This window comes from Prunus persica, chromosome G1, assembly GCF_000346465.2.
Source record: "Prunus persica cultivar Lovell chromosome G1, Prunus_persica_NCBIv2, whole genome shotgun sequence".
Taxonomy (NCBI): Eukaryota; Viridiplantae; Streptophyta; class Magnoliopsida; order Rosales; family Rosaceae; genus Prunus; species Prunus persica.
The window spans coordinates 40,160,927-40,182,459 of NC_034009.1; the positions used below are offsets into that span (position 1 = coordinate 40,160,927).

At 36.6% G+C, this 21,533-nt stretch overlaps 3 protein-coding genes across 3 annotated transcripts; 1 reads left to right on the forward strand and 2 right to left on the reverse strand.

The window, feature by feature from the left end:
• On the reverse strand, nt 3,187–6,924 carry LOC18788446 (putative L-ascorbate peroxidase 6). The gene is made up of 10 exons (XM_007226858.2): nt 6,600–6,924; nt 6,364–6,475; nt 6,147–6,274; nt 5,834–5,904; nt 5,639–5,681; nt 5,452–5,548; nt 5,109–5,192; nt 4,837–4,952; nt 4,315–4,372; nt 3,187–3,729 (listed from the first exon to the last, which is right to left on the reverse strand). Exons 1-10 carry the CDS (start codon nt 6,745–6,747, stop codon nt 3,627–3,629), a joined length of 960 nt encoding a protein of 319 aa, XP_007226920.1. The 5' UTR covers nt 6,748–6,924; the 3' UTR covers nt 3,187–3,626.
• Nucleotides 7,009–11,317, reverse strand: LOC109946468 (G-type lectin S-receptor-like serine/threonine-protein kinase SD2-5). The gene has a single exon (XM_020554385.1). The coding sequence runs from the start codon at nt 9,704–9,706 to the stop codon at nt 7,253–7,255; it is 2,454 nt and encodes an 817-aa protein (XP_020409974.1). The 5' UTR covers nt 9,707–11,317; the 3' UTR covers nt 7,009–7,252.
• LOC18793267 lies at nt 17,470–20,962 on the forward strand. The gene is made up of 4 exons (XM_007224142.2): nt 17,470–18,029; nt 18,151–18,303; nt 19,033–19,494; nt 19,913–20,962. The coding sequence occupies exons 1-4, from the start codon at nt 17,697–17,699 to the stop codon at nt 20,858–20,860; spliced, it is 1,896 nt and encodes a 631-aa protein (XP_007224204.1). The 5' UTR covers nt 17,470–17,696; the 3' UTR covers nt 20,861–20,962.

Consider the following 21,533-nt stretch of genomic DNA (forward strand, 5'->3'; position numbering starts at 1 on the left):
CATTCTCAAGACCGAAGGAAACTTTTCTTCTTGTTTGTAACTTGCTGTGCTTTTAATATACTTTAAATAAGGATATAGTTTAAGGAACAGATTGGATTAGACAGTTCACAGTTCTTTCTTATATTAAAACTAAACAATTTGCTTTTGCTTAATAGGATGTTTTACCTTTAAAGTCAAGTTGGCTGGAAAGATAAGATTTGATCCAAATGGAGTCTTCCTTGTCAACCTTGGACACCTTTGTGCGTATGCACCAAATTAGTATTTGTTATCACTAACTCTGACTATGTCCATTACCAAAGAGAAAATTGAACCATGTCATAATTTCTCGTAATCTTATCATAGCAACAACAACAACAATGAAATTTATTTATTTTTTAGGGGGCAAGATGTAGACCAAATTGTAATACGAAAGCAATTAGTTTGAGAGTCAGATATATTTTGATGGATCATCACAAGTCAAAAGATATATAAAAATATGATCGAGAAATTATAGGCGTGTGTATGTCATGATTAATTTACTAAATATATCAAACACCATTCAGATGCTCATCAAGCAACAAAGAAGGTGGGTGCTCCAATACTCGCCACTTGCCCCTCTCTGCCTCTCCTCTCATAGGACTTTTATCAAACAGTTTGCCCTCATAGCATGCCTCTGTCGAAAACGACATCGTTATAGGTTATATGGAGGAGACACAAGGAAGCAGAGGTGCATGGGAGCTGGCAATGTATGCCCCCTTGTGGTTATAACTCTCCTCTCCACGACATTCTATATCATTTGCACGTGTGGTCTGTGCCCCACTAAAATCCTCATTGGCTCTGCACAGAGGTCAATTAGTCATAAACATAAAGGACTCTTCTTCTTCTTATATTAGGTAAGGCATGACATGATTGACTTAGAAAACCTACGCATAATTTTGGTTTGTGCTTATCTCCTCCACTCTGCCCACTGCCCTTTCTTTCTGTAACCCCAATTTTTGTACTATATATGCTTTGTATTTTGCAGTCATCAAGAACAAGGGTGTATCATGCCATTGCACCTAATTACACTTGCATTCTACATTTTCATGATGTTTTTGTAGACGAGATGGGCTGGTCTATTTTTGTCATATGACATGTTGAGTAGTCAAACATTTCAATTGAAAAATGACTTGCGTTTGAGAAAAAAAAGTTGATCGTCAAATTTAGACACATGTCATCTTTTAACTGGATTGTTCTGCCACTCAACATTAAAATTGCATGATATGATTGGTCCCAAGTAAAATTTTCTATTGTCGAAGTGGGAATTCTTTGATCTTGGGTTCCAATCAAATTGTGATGGTGCCTTAAACGATTGCAACTTACAAAGAGCTAGTCTTGATTTGAAATCATCTCAAGAGACTTCTTATTCTTAGGTATAATCTGTAGTTTCGTGTAAGAATATACATCTTATATGAAACTTGTATTGCTGAAAAATAATAGTTCTCATTCATTCATTCATCATCATCATCCACATTAAAGAAAACTTTTCCTTTTTTTCTTAGAATGTGATTGAAAAAGACCGGAATATAAATACGGAACCTATTTTCTAGACAAAACAAAAGAAAACCTTATGCTGCTTTGCTGACTTTGGAAATACTTCTGGACTTGGTCTCACCCAGGTGAACGAACCACTGCTCAGGAATTCTTGTGGCCCAACAATGTCTTCTTTTACTATAATTCCTCTTGCCCCCTGATCACTCCCATTGGTATTGTTTTACAACATATTAATATATTTTTTTTAGAGATATAATTTTTTAGTATTGTAACAACTTAATTAGAAGCTAGGGTTGAAGTTTTCTAACTGTTAATTCCATTGCCTGAAAGGGTTTGGAACCCCCTCTATCCCTTTGAGAGAGGGATTTCACACTCACGCACAATTATGATGTCTTGGGAATTCGAACCTGAAATTTCTAATCTGTAAGTCAAGGCCGTTTTCTATTGGATTATACTATGTTGGCTAATTTAATGTTCATTTGATTGTTTTTAAGAGAAAATAAAAAACAGAAAAATGGAAACAGTTTAATGTCCTTTTGGGACCACAACTGTGAAATACTAATCTGGCGCATGTGCTTATACCCAAATCTTATACACACATTTCTTTCTGCATGAGTATTTGTACAGACATTATTGTGAAAGCTAGTTGATTACGATCTCTTTTGTTTTAATTAACTAAACAATATAGATTCCTATGCAGATATTTGCTTAAATATAAGTTGGTTCCAGACATTAGACATGTGATCAAAATTTAAATTAGAGAAATCCATAAATAAATCATTTTAAAAAAACTAGTGTTTAAGTAATTGATTAAAAGATAAGGGTTTCGTTACTTTCATTACAGAAAGATACACTGAACAGAACCATTCAAAACAAGACCTACAGGCCACGGAGCATATATGCAGACATCAACACCGGGACCCTCTGGACCGTCCTTATATGGTTTTGGTTCTGTACAGGAAAAAAATAAAAATAAAATTGAGAGGCTCGAGATCTTTTAAGCACTAATGCAAAGCTTTCGTTCTTCAATGTGGGATATATTCGTAACACAATTAACATTTTTCTTATTTATGTACTAATATAATTTCTTTTCTTTTTTCGAAAGTTCCATGTGCTTTATTTTTCAATGTTATTTTCTTGGCAACCCTTTGGTGGTGACCACAGAGACGAGAACTGGTCAAATTACAATATCAATTAAAAGCAGAAAGCGGAGTTGATTTGAGACGTCCATTTAGTTTCAGCATCTAATTCTGCTTTATACATGGATGTCATATTATATGGATAAGTTTGGATCCAAGCCAAAAATTAGGACCCTTAAGAGTTGCTTGACCCACAAGGAGACAAAGCATACCTTTGGACATATGTTTTTGGCTCAGAACTTCACTGCATATTATTATTATTATTATTTACACTGATGCCCCTCATCTTTCTTTTCAGCTCATTGGCATGAACTTATGTGATCGATAAATGTGGTTCAAATAGATAATATACCTTACAAGGAAATGGGCTGCATCTTCGACGAGGAATTGGGGAAGTGGGTCTGTGTTTTTGGTACCCAGAAAACAACCTTTGAGGCCTTGCTGACTTGCAGTTGCTCAGGCCCAGAAATTTAACTCTGAATCCACACGCTATTAATTGTAATTTGGAAACTACGAAAATCAGTGACACAGCACAGCTGAGAATGGGAGTCTCCACCATTAGAGAGATTATCTTGATGGATCACTTTCTTATGATTACATTATGAAGCTAGAAATTTATGATTGCTCTATAACCTAGACTTTCTCACATCATACAGCTACACTTATGGTCCAAAAATTCTTTCTTTTTGTGCCTCAAGAGCCTAAACCAAGTAAACATTTTACTGATTGTACATCAAGGTCGTACCTGAATTATTTGATGACATGTTAATTATGCAATATAAAGTCTTGCCTGGGGTCACCTTCCTTACCTGTCAGCTAATCATTTGATTAATGCTGGCAGCTAATCATTTAATCATTTGATGGGTCACTTTGAACAGTATATATGAGGATCTGATTGCCCAATATTCATCACTTCTTGATCTGTACCGTGTTCCATTTCTGCATGATAGGCATTATGTTGCTCCTGCAATTATTTCACAAGCTCTTCCACCTGGCTCCTGAATTCACTAGTTTGACATAAGCCTTCTTGAAATCTTCAAAGAAAACGTCCTGGTCCTCAGCATACTTTGTGATCCATCTGTACACGAAATAAGCTTCTCTTCAGTCGGATATGAATACAAAACACATACTACATGTAACATAAACATGAAAGTTGATACCTACAATGCAAATGAATACTCGTGTATACCGAAAACGTATGCGTTTAGCTTGCATGGATTAGGCAATATCTAATAACTTTCTGATTACTAGAGCATAAACATATCAGATAATCAGACATATATCTATGAGAAATATGTAAGTCAAAGTAACTAAATTAGTTGGCTAGCTCAAGGCAACGTGACAAATTTTCATTTCATTTCCAAATCCAGATAATTAGATACAGACTTAAACCCTTACATTTTCTTTCTACAAAAGAAAAAAAACATGTGATGATCATTATCTCAACTAATGTAAAGAACTTGTGGATTGATTTAACCTAAATTAGATTTGTCTTGCATAACTACTGTTTAAAGAGATATTCGCTCTTTATTTCGAAGTCTTCCAGCCGAATTACATTCATTTCAATACTTGTTTAAATAACTGGTTTGGCTGGCTTAAATGCTTATCAACATATGGAATAGCAGTAAAAAGGACAGCTGAAAGTTTTTGAAAGAAAATAGACCTTAAGCATTCATCATCCTTGGCAAGCGCACGATCTGAAGGAAGCCCAATCATACTACCTGCATGCAAAGAATAGAATCAGTAACCGCGCGCACAGCAAAGAAAAAGAAACTTTCACAAGGGGAGAAAATAAATGCACACAAAGTCATGAATTTTTAGAGGTGTAAAGATAAGTCGCAATAATGTTTTCCCTTTATCATGGATCGCATGAAAGCATGCATTCAGTGGGGAAAAAAAAAAGAAGAGGGACCATATTAATCAAGCAAATTGATTAAATCGTACTTGTGCATGAAAATGAAAAATATAATCTGATTCAAGATCAAACAAAAATTGAAATTCACTCTTATGAAAAAGCAATTACTCAAAGAACATGATTACTCTTTATGTTCCTTTTTTTCTGTTATTATCTCATGTTGTAAGTTTGTAACATGAACTCCACAAGAGGGGCGAGCTTAAGTGAGTGCAGGGGGTTTCTCTTTAAGCCTGTTTTGATATGCAGATTATCCAAGTCACTGTTATTTACCCGAAGATGGTTTCTCAAGCAGAATTTTGAAGTATGTATTGTCAAAAACTGTTGGACTTCCGAAACCTTTATTTCCAATGGTATGAGCTCCTGACAGAGCAACAAGTTCTTGAGTTCTGCAAAAACAAAACAGTCACGTTTTAGTTTAAACCTGTACCAAGCAGAGACTGGGATGATAAACTTTTCCCCGGTGCTTTACTTACAAAAAGGAAAAAAAATACATCTACAACATACAAATTGAAAAAGGTATCTTTTAGCATATATGAACTCACGAAAAGCCTTTTGTTTGAAAGCTTTGCCTCAGAGCAAAGGCATCCAGAGATTCTGCAGGAAGTTTTCCTTCAGGATCAGGCTCCCTAAAACAAAAAGATGAGAGAATGAGATAAGTAGCTATTCACAATGTCATTTCTAAAAATTGGAATTATCAATTTTTGGTAGGATAGGATTAGATTGATTCTCCATATTAATGCTGCAGAGAAACAAGACTTAGTTTTCTTTCCACTAACTCTACTTTTTTCTTTTTCTTTATAGTATTTCTAGTAGCATTAATAATACTTGGCAACTGAAATATTGAGGATTCAAGCATGAGGTTGTTTTTCCATTGATGCAGCTTACTTTGAATCTAATCTGCCCAACGAAACTTGGATTGTTGGACCTCCACATATTGAAACTGCTTCAGCTCCAGCCACAGAAATCATGTCTGCCCAAGACACTAATTTTGGAAACATCCACACGTTAGCACAGCACTAAAACAACCATTAATACAGAAACCTAGTCAAACAGTATTTCAGAAGATAGAAACCTGGTTGTACTGTATCCACCTCACTCTTTGCTTTCTCTAGAATCTAACCAACAATTTAATCCACTGAGAAGTTAGCTGGTAGAAGATCGTTTAAACGACTTTTATTTAATCGATATCTTTGTTCAACAAATTAAGAATTTGGGAATTCGATGGAAACTAATGAACAGATACACATATAAGAGAGAGAGGGCATGCCTTGAAAGGACTTTTAAGACCTTTATTTTCTGGTCTATCAAGTTCGTAAATGACAGAACCATTCATGCCACCTGCAATAACAACATGAATGAACTTCAGACAATATCTATATTTCAAAGGAACACATGTCAGTGGTTGGCAATTGATTGTGCAATGCAACAAATCTGAACCATTCGTGTATTGGCTACTCACAACAAATCTGAACCATTCGTATATGAATCCCAATTCCAGTTGATATTGCTTCAATTTGAAAGGCCAATGCAGCCATGGAAATGAGTAAAAAGCAATGGCTAATGCATACAAATATAGATACCTGAATTCTCATCAACTTGAAAGGTCCCTGCATCATGAAACACCAAACGAAGCACACCAGCAGCCTTACCCTTGGTCACCACCTTCCTAATCTCCTCCTTCACAAGCTCATATTCACTTATATCCGACCTTTCAAATGTCACAGAAAAAACCCAGTAATTACTTTGCACATATCAATACCCACAAATTGAAAAGATTGAAGATTTTGTTTAACTCACTCTACCGCCTTCGCAGCAAAGGCCTCTATGCATTCAGAGAAGGGAAGAAGCAATGGCAGTGTGGCTGTAAGTGTAAATACCAGTCCTCTTCTTCCCAAGACGAGATCTTTTCCTGTGATTTTGAATAATTGGTGCATCAAATAGTACAATTCAGCTTCCTTCCATTGTTCTAAGCAACCCAACACAGTCAACACCTAATCTAATCCGTGCTTCATTAGGGTTGTGCTTGCTTTTACCTGAAGAAGCGGCGTTGGCGGCGGTGAGAGGGTTGGCGCGCAAATTGACCGTTGAGGGGGATTTGGCGGGAAAATTGAATTTTAATGGGAATGTGGAGGAAGATTTAGTGGAGGAGATAAGGGAGACGGTGCAGGTAGTTGATGCCATCTATAACGGACGGTGGAGGTAGTTAAGAAATGGGTTTGTGCAGTTTTGAAGAAGAGAGATTTTTATGTTGGAAAGCGGCCTCATCCCCTGTAGTCGAGTCCAGGGGATCAATGTACTCTTAAACACCACAAAGCATAAGATTTGTTAAAAGCCAACCTTTGTTTCTGAGTATGTGGTTTTGGGTTTTTTTGGGTACTAAAGAGAGGTTGTTTTGGGTCTTAAAACATGCACCTTTTACTTGTGCATCTTGATGAATGGGGATTGCAAGCTTTGTAATCTCTCTTTATTTTGCAATACTAAACTTAAACTATATCGTACGCTTTATTTACAGAAGAAAAACAGGAGCCAATAAACAAGAAAGTGATTAAGCTTAGAAAGTAATGGCTAATGTTACAAAATTTGAGTAATGGAAGAAATATACAGAAATATGGGTGATGAGCAATGTATGCATTGTTTAGCCATCACCCATAAGTGTCTCAGGATCGTCTCTCCTCTTGAGTAAATGTTATCTTGGGCCCGAAAGGCGCACTGCAGAAAGGTAGGCATCACTGTTGCAGTCGGATGGTCCTGAGGAAGTTCCCTCCTCGCTGCTCGATTTGAAGAAATTCGAAAAAAGGCGAGAACCCATCGAGTTGGCAGCTGGAGGCTGAGGAACAGGAAAGAGGCCTTCAAGCATTTGGACAACCTTGGTCATTGATGGCCTCGAAGACATATCTTCTTGTATGCACCACAGAGCAACCATAATGGCTGTGTGTATCCTCTCATCCGCTCCATCGTTCCCTAGCTTCGTATCAAGGATGTCCTTCAGTTTGCCTTCTTCCAACATCTTGAAGGCATACGAGGGAAAATGCGATTTTTCAGAAGTCTCTGTCGGGTCGTAGTTTTTTCTCCCACCAACGATCTCTAGCAGCAGCATTCCATAGCTATACACATCACTCTTCTCTGATATGGCATAGTTGGTAATCCACTCTGGTGCAAGGTACCCTCGAGTTCCTCTTAGTGTTGTGAAAACATGGCTCTGCTCCCTGGTCATTAGCTTTGCCAAACCAAAATCTGAGACTTTGGCAAGGTAATTATTGTCGAGCAGAACGTTTTCAGGCTTTATGTCACAGTGAACAATCTTCGAATCGCAATCTTCGTGGAGATAAGCTAGCCCTTTAGCCGTACCCAATGCTATATTGAACCTTGTCTCCCAATCCAACAGGAATTCTCCCTTGTTTTTCTTGAAGATCCATTTATCCAGAGATCCATTTGCCATGTAATCATAAACAAGAAGTCGATAGCTTGCTTCTGCACAGAAGCCCCTGAGCCGGACCAAGTGTAGGTGATGGATACTGCCAATGATGCTGACTTCAGCTCGAAACTCTTTCTTTCCCTGACCAATGCCTTCCAATTTCTTCACAGCCACTCGAGTTCCATCTGGGAGAATGCCTTCGTAAACTGAGCCAAAACCTCCTTGCCCAAGCTTCACCGAGAAGTTATCAGTTGCAGTTTGAAGATCTTTGAAACTGAAACGGATGGGCATCCCAGTCAAATTTTCAAAGAAATTGTCCTCTTCTGAATTCTCAACAGGAGATTCTGGGGATTTTCTCTTCCTCCTGTAGTATCGATATCCAGCATAAAGTAAGCCACAAATAACAAGTAATGTCGAGACGGCTATGACCACAATATACGGAAAGTGTTTCTTGTTGCTGCTGCTCGCCCCAGTACCACTGCCTCCATCTTTCAAGACCTTAATGTAAGAAACAAAGCCAGATCCCTTGTCTGAATTTTGGAAGCTACCTATCCTGTCAAACAAAAAGCAATCTCTTGTACTGTTTTGGAAGAACAAAGCAACACATGAACAGTTTCCAAGGCAAGACGTTTGGCAACTGTTCAAATCAGTTTTTGAAGAGGGTGGAAGGAATCCCAGTGCAAAATAATAGAGACCATCCCCGGCATTTACAAGTTCTGTAGAACCCTTTGAACTATCACATGAGGAGACAATCCCCGCCTTGCAATTCGGACGGGAGCTGAGACCTGAAGGGCACTGACACTTGTTGTTACTGTAACATTCAAAATATGCATCACAAGGTTCCGGGGTGCTGCAAGGATCGCTTGGTATTTTTGTTCCTGAAGGACCACTTGACCCTCCATTCTGAAGATTGTTAAAAGTGATAAATCCATCACTTCCTAACACCGCAATCCATGTGGCATTTGCATCAGTATCAGTCGAGAAAATAAATTGCCACAACAACACTTTGGTTCGATCATAGAAATTCCATGAATTTTCACTGATAGATGCTGAAGTGACCACCCCACCGTCTTTGTTAATAGTTTTACGGTTTTCTTTAGCCATAGACCAATAAGGCTGTGGTGTTTGGAAACCTGAAGAAAGAATCATGTCCCCGGACTTGATTTCAAGAACATAGCTCAAGTTGTTGGAGCTAGGATTGCTTACAAGTTTCATTCCATCAAGAAAATCCTGGTTCCATAATAGGGTATCAGTTGGATGGCTAAAACTTTGCCAAACTACCCCACTGTCATCTCCAAGCAAAGCCAAATTTCCTGAGTCCTGCAATTCGATTGCAGAAATATTTTTACCACCAGTATCCACAGACCAAATCACACTTCCATCTTTCTGCAAGAACACACCGCCCTTAACATCAAACTCAAATTTATCAGAATTTGAAACCGGGGACCCCTTATTTGCAGTCCAGACTACTTTCGAACTGTCCATGTGGACAATAACTAACAGAAACAATGTGACATCTTGGGGAGTAGTAGCGAAGCCAAAACCAAATTCAGAACTGTTAGATAATAGAAACAGCCCGTTATTATCAATCCAATTCATCTGTGCCCCTTCGAAAGGCGGAGTAATCTTGCCAAATTTTCGAACACTAGCCAGGCATATTTTGGAAGAGAGAAAAACAGACAAAAATATGAATCCCATGAAATGAAAGAAGTTCCAATTCCCCATGGCTACTATAAGAACCAGTACTTAGCCAAGATTTCGAAAACCAAATGATTGCAGAAGAACAATACAGCTAACCAAAGAAGAGACGAGACATATCTACAATAGAAAGAATCATAAAGGAAACAAGGATGTGAAGAAGAAAATAATGACTTTCAACAGTCTGCATATGAGGTAGCCAATCACAGGATCTACGTTCAGAAACTGAATCTAACAAATTCCCACTTTAAACATAATCCCAAATTATTTTCAAAAGTCCAGACAGTGACCAAAAAAGATTACCACACCGAAGGAAACATATAACTTTACATGTCAAGCTGAACTGAGAGAGAGGTGAGAGGTACCAGGAGTTGAAGAGAACTGGCTAGCCGGTGCAAAGAAGAGAACTTTGACCCGGAAGGATCAAGATGAAAACACATGTGAATAGGAGGAAAGCCTTTCAGCAGTTTAAGCATGGATTTTCCATTGACACTTTTCTTATCTACCAACTGCCCCTTAAGTCTTACTTTACTGCATTGAATACAGCAAGAAGATCCAAAATTTTCATAGCTAAGCTCGGTGGCTGCAATTTTCAGACAATCCTAGCTTCAGGACATAAAAAAACACAAAATTTGACAAAAACCCAGCGGAGGTGTGAACTTAAGGTGTGAAAGTAAGAGACTTGACAATGTCAATTAATGGGCAATTATCCATTCAGCCATGAAATGAGAAGGAAACGAACTTTGTGCCAGAAAAGAGGAAAATCAAAGGGTAATTCTCATTTGGCCATGAAACGAAAACATGTGAGCAGAGAAACAGATTATGTGAAGAGAATCAGATACAGAAGCAGAGTCTCATGTACATCAATTAATGAAGTATTTAGACGAATAGGACAGAACCACGGAGAGAGAGAGAGAGAGGTAGCTCTCACCTCCTCATTTTGAAGGTGTTAAATAGAGGTAGCAGAAATAAGTAGTGGATTTGCGGCATGGGTCTCTGGCTTTTTCCTTAATCTGTTTCTCTGCTTCTGTCACAAGTTTGAGAGATCTGAGGTAAGGCTTTGTTTGTTTTTAAAATGCAGTTGAGAAACTGTCAAAAGAGAAGGTCTTTTTGTTGATTGACAGATCCAATAATTAATTGTTTAATTCATTTCCAATTTCCCATTTCCCATCACAACTACAGAAGCCGCCTTCTTCCTTTTCTCTCTTTTTATATATTTTTTTGGTACGGAGGAGGGCTAAAGCCCCAAACAAAACAAACTAAGCAGAAACGAACCGGGGCCTAGCTATCTTCATAAAAAAAAAAAAAAAAAAAGGGGGCCTAGCTACACCCCTAACATCAACATCCATAATATCACCCATAGTCTAAAATATATCAATAATATCAATAAAATACTAATAATACTATCGTTTTTTCGAGTCACGAATATTTTGAAACGTATTCATATACATACTGTATAAATATTGATAATATCATAAAATATCGATGTTGATAATTTCGCTCACACTTTAGCAATATTTTGCCAAAATATCGCTATAATATTAATGTAATGGAAAAAAAGAAAAAATAAACACAAAACAAAACACACATGCAAAGGAGATTCATATCCCTGTCATTTCACTCATTCTCCAACGCCTTAACCACCATGTTGCTTATGTTTTTGTGATAATATGCTAAAATATGTATATTTATATTGTTTTGTTTTCTTGCAAGAATCAAATTTTCACGCAAGAATCAAATTTTCACATAAGAATGCGACTCTTTGACCTTTCCTTTTGGGATGGAATTGAGCGGCTCATAGAAAGAATCTGAGACCCAATCTTCAAATGATTTTGCTTATGAACAACGTCAACCAAACTCCGATCCATATGGGTGGCATGTTAACAATTATATGCAAAACTATTTTGGGGATTTATCATTTGATGACTACTCTTCACAATACACTTACTCTACACATAGAGATAATGAAGATAGTGAAAAATTTGAACCTTATATGAACTCTATGTGGTACTAAATCACTCATGTATCTTACCATGCAATGTATAGAGTGTAAAATATTGTAGTAACTCATATATATAAATGATTATGATGTGTTTAATTTTCTTTCATTAATTACTACATATTTTATACACTCACATTATTTGTCAACTCACTATATAATCAACTTAAATCAATTAAACCCATCATACAATGCATTTCCTTCCAATTTTTTTGTGATAAACTAATAGATAATTGACTAAATAAACATCCTCCAAAGTTTCAATAAAAATTTCTAAGTTTTTCTTACAAATTTCTTGGTTTTTATTCAATTTTTATCGATATCGATAATATCCCGATATTTCTATCGAAATTTCCATATTTTTGGACCATTGATATTTTCGATACCATCGATATTTTAGACCTTACCACCAAGAAAAACAAGAACCTCCTCAAAATCATGAAGCTAAGGTTGTAGCTCATAGCTTTGGGTAACCAAAGCATCAGCAGCACCATTCTGCTCATGAAACACATGTTGAACAGAACAGATCCACTCCTCTTGCATCAAGCACTTACAACAATTTATAAGACTAAAGAGAGGATGGGTAAATAAAAGAAAAAAGGAATTTAAATTGTAAATAATTGCCTAGTGATATGTGTTCAATCTAAAGTTGAGAGACACCGCGCAAAATGCAAGTTAGGTCGGTTGGTTAGGGTAATATGTCTATTTTTTAATACTTCGACTTTAAATTTTCTGCTCTTAAATTAAAGCATCAACTCAGTGTGAATTAAAAAATTAATAATTTGAAGAAAAAGAGGGTTTAGCTTGAAAATTTGATTCTGTATGGAGTGTAATTTGCGATGTTTAAATTCTTCAGGCTTTGATGTATTGTATCCTATAAAATATTCCCAATTGTGTAAAAGGGATATATTTTGGATTTTATTTTGGTTGTTGTTAAACTTCTGGAAATGGCAAGACATAATCAGAAAGGGTGGTGGTTCAACCTTCAAATATTTTTCTTTTATTTAAGTAAGAACTTTATTTATTTATTTAGTTATTACTTGGATAGACATGAAAATACTAGTGGTGGTTGGAGAGTTGGGATTTTTCTTGGTTTTTTTCTTAATGATGTGGCCGATGTTTCTTCTGCAGTTCAACTTGAATGCAAAAGTTTGGATAATTTAATGCTTAGTTGGACTGAAGCGAATTGGGTTAAGTTTCTGGCCAATGGACTCGTTGCCCGTTAGGGCAGGCAGGATGTTTAACCAGAAGCAATTTCATTTTCAATGGTGGGTCCTAAAAACTTCTTCTTTATCTATCCAATCCAAGTGGAAGCATTACTTTATGCCAAGTGGAACATCAAGATACAATGTTTAGATCATAAACAAAAATTTAAATGACCAAGGTATTAGATACCTAGTAACAGAAACAAAATGCATCACAACACTTTTTTACTAAGTAGAGAAACAAAAAAAGAAAAGAAAAAGATGACCTAAATTGAGCCCGTGATCCTTACCCAAATTGTAAAATATATGTGTGAGCATTCAAAGATGACCTAACTTGAAGATTTAGTTTGAAGACTTACACATTACCATCAAACTATATGCATGTATACGTAGTTGTGGATCAGATCAATTAATCAAAAATAATATATCTGTCTTGTTGCAGTTGATGAATTTGAATTCCCTTCAACATAAAATTTTGCCCCAAGTTAGATACATATATGTATGCATATATGGATGATCATATGATTTTCATTGGAATTCTATATGTACGTGTGTGGAATGGAATTTCCATCAAGAATATAAGTTGTAGGCTTAACTTGATAACTCGTCTAGTGACGATTAGATCAAATAGGAATTCATCTACATACAACATAATGACTAATAAGCAAGTCCTTAAATTGCATCGTCAACTATTTATGTGATTTTTAATTAAATTTTATTAGATAACTTTCAACAATACAAGTAAACTATAAATTCGTTTTTATTACCTAGATTCATCTCTCTAATAATTTTACTCATTATCCATTTGTAGATATCTAATCGAATCCACAATTTTATTTTATTTTATTTTTTTACAGGAACCTTAATTGCAGCAAAGCTGGACAGCCTGTACTGCTGGTGCGTCGGTGGGAACAAAACCATGTGCGGTTGAACTTGTTTTACTTATTTATACATGCATATGCTGGCTATGCAGCTATGCTCGTATTAGTTTTGTTAAGTATACATAAGACATAAAAACAGGTGGAAGAATTAAGTTGGAACAACAAGACAAGATGCTCAAATTCTGATACATATAATTTATATTTATATTTATAAATGTAGATGTACCATCTTTAAATGTAGAGACTCGGGATCCAAATGTGAAGGTTATTTTTAAATGGACCAAGAAATGGAACTGATTCCCAATACTAGTTCATTATGTGTATTCGCTTTAACCCACATAAGATAGTCGCTACATTTCCTTTGGTGCATTCTCCATTTACCTTATCTCATCCAAATTATTGAGAAAAGTTAGACAAAAGATGATACAAGGAAACCTATTCCAAGAACTTTCTTGGTAATCAAATTCTTAAAAAGAAAAAGCTCACTTCGAAAAGGCAGTCAGTCAGATTGGTATTCGATGTTCCTTCTTTTGATATCTCTCTATTCCACAAGAACTTTTCTTTTCTTTTCTTTTCTTTTCTTTTCTCCCAAACAACATCCTCAAAACTGTCTCCCCTTCTTTAATGAGAGGGACAACAATCAGAATTTGATGGGATGGTCACATGGGCTCATATCGCACCCATTTCCATTCGTTAGAAACAAAGGTAATCTCAGATACGATTATTGAGATTAAATATTATAATGTCTCATGTCTGAGCATTAATTTTCCAGATCTTACTAGAGATTACAAACATGCTATAAAATCATATAAATATTTATAATGAATGAGTGACACCAACCAATTAAACTCTACTTAAACACAACTACCAACTACATATATCTTGGTGAATCAACTATGCCTTTTTGTGGAGATCCCAACATGTGATTAGCATATTTTGGAGTTCTTCTAGAAGCTTAATTATTCATGAATTCGCATTGGTCATGCTCAAAGTCTCAATCATTTTTTTATTTAAAAAAAGAAAAAGAAAAATAGCTATTATGTTTGATGTAAAATTTATGTTTTTTTCTTTCTTCTTTCCAAGTTTTGAGACCGAAGTTCACAAGCATCACGGCCCCCGTTGTAGTTTATATACTGTTTTACGTAGGGCCACAAATGATTCAAATTAAAACAAAAGATCACCATCTCACAATATAGATGAGTAATTTTCTCTTGTTGTCAAACTATCAACAGTAAAGATCACCTATATATATATATATATGTATGAATAGTAATTCTTCTTGTTCTTGCTGTCAAAAGTTTATTCAAAATTTCCATGCCTCTATAATCATGGAAGCACTATTTATAAATTATTTAACAATATTGACCACATCAGTCATAATGATGTGAAAATGATATCACGTAACCCTCATACAACTGCAACTGGAGAGAAACTCTCATGCAACTAGGATGATACTTTTTACTATTCCCGATCAATAACATAATGATAAATGGGATAACTTTTAAACTTTTCATTGCGTTAATTAGCTGGGAATAACAAAACAGTGTTATCCTCATTACAATAAAGTTTTTTATTAAAAAAATTAGGAGATTAAAGTCAAAACAAAAACATTAATAATAGTTAAAGAAAAAAGTTTAAGGAGAAAAACATAGATATGACTTTGAAAGCGGTATCAATAATATATGAAGGATCGTGGTGTTAGGCACAACACAAAAGGGTTTCACATAGCTCGGAAGAAATACCTTTTTAAATTTTCAAACAATATCTTAAAGGCGTGAGCTTTGAAAAACATACATTAACTTGCAAATTTGAAAAACACACACATCAACTTGCACATAAAATATGCATTAGGTAATATATAAACCTTCTCAATTTCAACAAAGTGGAAAATGCATTGGTTGAGCTTTGCTAAACTCTCAATGTCAAAAATCCATTCATGGTTGTATTAGTGTATAGTGGGGTGGTTCATGTTATTGGCACTCTTTGATAAAATCTTATATACACTCGATCGCATATTTTTTTATGTCTACGTTACCACGTGACAAAATGTGTTGTAAACACAAAAGAGTATACAATCAAATTACATATAAGACTTTCTTGTCTATGTCGAAGATGTATTGTACACCTTCGATATTTAGAATATGGTGATTCTACTGATACCCAAGTTATTTATGAAGTTGAGTGTCGAGAGACACCTAAGTTTGGAATATTTTCTTTGTTCGATTATCAATATTCCTCCCTTTAAAAAAGAAAGGGAATTGAGCCAAGTTCGAATCCCCAATAAATCGCAGGAAGAAAACATAGCTGGCCCAAATGAAAATGAAAATGAAAATGCATGTGCTGTCTTAAAGTTGGGTGTTTCCTCAAGCCCAGCCTAAGCCCACTTACTATTTAAAAACACCCTCAAGGGTTTTCTTTTGGGTGAGAACTTTTCTTATTTAAATGAGCGATAATATTATACTCATACATATTACACGAATACTAATTAGAATATTCGAACCCATATCTTTTGAAGAAACAATTACTCTAAATTACTACTACACAGGTTATTTGCAGAGCCTCGAGCATTTAGTGGAGTTGAAGTTTGGTATGATAATTTAAGAAGATGCAAGCAGACAATTTAGGTGGCGGATGCATGCAGCCATTAATATTTGAAGTGAAGTGCCGAAAGCAATTCATGGACTTAGAGGATGATATCTCTGGACTTGGAGGATGATATCTCAGCTAACCTTTATCTGATTGGACAGCTGATCCCTAATGGAGCCAATCTTTCACTAATTTTTATGTATTTCTTATTTAATTGGCAGGTCTATGTTTCCATTTACATTTGCAATGTGAAACCTAGTGCAATAAGAAGTGATCTAGGCATGATGATTTGGTGATGCACTTCCATGAGCAATGCCTCAAAAGAGAGAAATAAATATTAAAGGTCAAAAGAGAAGAAGCAAAAATAATATAATTTGGGCCATAATTTTTGTACTTTAAATCTATCAACCCCTTTTACAGTTGGTGTTGGCTTATTTTAATTGGGCTTGGTTAGCATTGTAAAACTAACACTGATTTTTTTTTTTTTTTTTTTTCCCAAATTCAGCCGTATTGGGTTAAAGTCCAGTCTAACCGATACGTAAAACCACTTTAACTTAATATCGAAAGATCCTTGATTGGCACCAAATCGCTGCCCCGTCATCCACGAAAATGTTGCCCCGTCACATCTGAAAGTACAATATGGTCTAAAAACTTTGAATGACATAAACAAAACAATAGATAAGCCAATTAGCAATCCTCTTCTTAGAAGGTCGTTCATTCTACGCAATGCCATTGGCCCATTGACGCAGCACACGCATAAATCCATTCGTCCAACTCCAAACTCCTCCAATCTAATCTTACTTATCCAACAAAAAATGCACGTGTGCAAGCTGTCCGCGTGTCCGCGTTGACGCGTCACCACCCAAGCTCCAATCCCCTGCGTAGCCACCCCAGCCAAACCTGTACTGTATGTACGTACCTTAAAACCCAACCAACCAACAAACAGTTGCCAGATAACCCTTGTTGTCAACTCACGTGATAGTCACGTGCATGTCCCAAAAATTGAGGGTTCTCTCCGAAAACGTGTAAAGCCATAACGCGCGCACACGGATTCACATTAAACACGGGCGTTTGGAGGCGCTGGACTTTCCTTTCACAGAGACTTGGCCATGCATACAAAAAGCTTTAGAAAATCATAGCTGTCATCTCACTTCTTTTACGACTCAATAAAGAAAGACCTCCGATACATTAGAACAATTTAGAATATTTTTTCGATTATAAAAAAAATTAAAAAACTCATACTCTCATCTCCCCTCTGTTTTATTCATTTCCTCTCTCAACCCAATTAATTCTCTGCAAACACATTTTGGTTTCTTCACAGAAATAGGAAAAAGGGATTGAAGAAGATGAAGTGGTCGCCATGGACACGTGGGGGAACAAAGAGGTTCCATGTCAAGGTGAACCAGATAAAGCTTGAAGGGTTTGACTACAATGGAAAGGTGGTGGGGGATGAGAAGCAGAGGGTTGGTGTGGTGGTTGAGGTGAAATGGAAAGGGTCTCAGGCTCCATTCTATGGCAGAAGATCTTCACGGCACCAGAAGAATTACACCAGCCATAGGTTTCTGAGCAGAGGTCATGAGGTCGTTGAATGGGATGATGAATTTCAGAGCCTCTGTAGTTTTGGGTGGAAGCAAGGTGGTGCCTTTAGCCCCTGGGATTTGACTTTCACTTTGTTACATGTAAGTTTCAATTCTTTATCCTTCATGGGTTTTTTTTTAATTTTAAAGATTAAGCATTTTGTGTGATTGTTGAATGTTTGAAATTGAAAGTATAATAATTATTTTTTAAATGTGACTTTAGGGGGAGAGTGCAATATTAAAGGGTATGGTGGTTCTGGGGAAGGTTTCATTGAATTTAGCTGAAATGGCTTCGAAGATGGAGTCTCAGATTCAGAGGAAGCTCTCTGTCACTTTGAAAATGGAAGGGATGAACCCCAGAGAAGCTACCCTTCTGGTAATTAAGTTCATTATTTATTTACTATTCATTTATTTCTCATTTTTGTTTGTTTTTGGTAATTAGCTTCAATAGTACATTAATGGCAAATTAAGGATACAGACAAGATTTATCATTTATGGTGTTTTCAGTTTTTGGTCATCTGTCATTTTTACCTGAACAAAGTTGCATTTGCTGAACTGTGAATGAATTGTATTAGTCGCTTTAATTGGGAATTAAGACCATGCTTAGCTATTTTAATTCCCATTTAAGGTAAAGAGAGTTTTTGTTAGGTCACTCTCATCCTAATTAGGCAATAATATTAATACCCAGCATCTTCATTTTCTTCAATTTTTGTGTTCATTATTCAGAATGTTTTCAGGGCAAGAGACTTGTAACTTTAGTAGTAACAAGCAGTTACTTACTCCGTACTTGGATTCCTTCCCCAATATAATTTGTTTTAAATAAAAATTAAAATAATTTTGGGCCTCCAAGTATAAATATTGTGGTGAAAATCTTGCTTTCTGCTAAAATACAAGTCCTTTTTCATTGTTCATGTCATGAAACGATGGGATCAATTTACTAGTTAATGTAAACAAATCTTGATAGGATCTTAGTTTTACTAAGTCTCAGCTTTAGCTCCCAATTAAAAAGAAAAGACAAGTTTGTAGTAATTAAATTAATGGTCTCGTTTTTATTTCATTGTAAGCTTATGGCTTTTCAATGTCTGATTGATGGTGACTTATGCAGGTTTGTCTAAGCTTTTCTGAGGTCAGAAACTCACATGACTCGGCAGGACTCGGTCAAGACTCGGCCAATTCAGACAAGGACAGGTTGCTTCGAGGTGTAAGCTACTCTAGGAGCTTTAGAAAGACGAGCAACAATGAGAGAAAGGGTCATGGGGACCGAGTCATGACTTCTAGTGACTGGGACGAGTCATCCCTCCTGTCCGACTCAGAAGGGTCGTCGCCAGAAAATGAACTCAGCTCGAATGGTGTCAGTGCAGAGTTGAGTTCAAAGCCCGAGTTGGGATCGTCCCCCAGTTGTTTGATTCGGTTTGACTCGGGCCAGAAGAGTTGGTTCTTGAGAAAGCGAAAGTGGTTGAGTGGCAAACCACCAAGGAGAAGAAAAGTGGAGCCCTATGCTGAGAAGACTAGCAAGGCCAATGCACTTCAAATTTCTGCTGACAACAATCTCGGTGATTCTATACAGGTATGTAACCTTTTGTTAGTTCAAAGTTGGAGTTAGGACAATGACATGGAAGTCTTGTTATTTGGACCACATCTACTCGATAAATATTCTTGTGATAAAAACTTTCCTGTCACGTGACAAGTTGAATGACATGTGTTGTCCAGTTAAAACATGTCATGTGTTAAAAAATCATAATTAAAAATAGTTGGACGATATTTACCGCATAACATGTCCATTTACTATCACTTTGATGATCGTAGTTTTAATAGAGGTGAGACCAACTTACATAAGTCACCTCTACTTAAAAAGTAGTAAACAACATAATGAGTAAATATGAATCCTTCAAGCTTTGCTAAACACCAATGCTTCTTACTATAATTCTTTATGAGACAAAAGGATGTTCCCAAATGATGCTCATGTGGATTTTCTTTTTCTCCAGAAATCAGATACTACTGTTGAATATTCTTCAAACCACCAACATGGAGATTGCATCACAAGTAGATGGGAATTAAAGGAAGTATTCAGCAGAGATGGGCTGGCAAAGCTCAAAACCAATGTGTTCTTTGCTTCTTTCGATCAACGGAGCGAAAAGGCAGCCGGAGAGAGTGCCTGCACGGCACTAGTTGCAGTCATCGCCCACTGGCTGCATTCGAACCAAGACACGATGCCTACAAGATCCAAATTCGACAGCCTCATAACAGAAGGTTCCACAGAGTGGCAAAAACTCTGCAGCAACGAAACTTACATAAACTTATTTCCCAACAAACACTTCGACCTGGAAACAGTTTTGGAAGCTGATGTTAGACCTCTCGACGTCTTGCCTGACAAGTCTTTCATCGGATTCTTCAGCCCTGAGAAGTTCGAGTGCTTGAAGGGACTCATGTCGTTCGACGAGATATGGGATGAGATCAATAGAAACACCATGTTAGACAAACCAAGGATATACATAGTGAGCTGGAATGACCATTTTTTTGTGCTGAAGGTTGAAGGTGATGCTTACTATATCATGGATTCTTTGGGTGAGAGGCTGTTTGAAGGGTGTAACCAGGCATACATACTAAAATTCGACGATTCGAGCATCATGTATGGGAAAGCAGAGGCTGGCTCAGAGGACATTGCAGGGTCTGAGAGTAACAAGGAGGAAAGCCTAGAAGAATTATGCAGTGGAAAGGAGTGTTGCAGACAGTTCATTAAAAGATTTCTTGCTGCCATACCACTTGGGGAGCTTGAGGAGGAAGAGAAAAAGGGGACAGTTTCTACTTTACCTCTCCACAGGCGTTTGCAGATCGAGTTCCACTACACCTCCTCCTCCTCCTCCTCCTCTTCCACTTTGTCTTCTGCAACTTCTTCCACTTACTCTCTCTTCTCAGGTGAAGAGAGTGCATAGAAATGAAGCACCAGAATTGTATAGAAGGGTTTCATTCCTTAACATTTTCTGATACTCTTGAGACTAGATAGATATTTTAATGAGATTTTAAAGTCGACAATATCTATAGGTCACATAACCAAAATGAAAAATAACTCTAACAAAAGAAAAGAAAAATGTTTCAAGTTAGAGGATATGCTGAAACAAAGAAAGATGAGCATTTGTTTTGACCCCACAGATGGCCTTTACAATTTATCACCATTCGTACCAAGTTGCAAACAAAGAGCCCCATCCAGTCATTCATTAAAACATATACTTTTCTTTCGCCTTGTTTGTTAATCAAACAAGAAACCACAAAAGCATAATGGCTCGAGATAATTGTGTGTATTAAAGTGACAAAGTCCTTGTCCCCCACTCACACAAACAAAAATCTCCATCGAGTTCTTACTAAAATTTCCCCCAACTTCTATAATAGACCTATCTTAAGGTGGGCCCATAAGGACCATAACCTTATCTGTTACCACTAATGAATCAAAGATTATTCTTTAAACAGTAAAGTTTAGGTTTGTGTTTGTGTGGAATGTCCCCCCTTTTTCACGTAGATCCCATATACCTAATAATATCCAAACACAACCAGAAAAGAATAATCCTATCCTATGAATCTCTTAGCCACACCATCACAAGGCCAATCTAA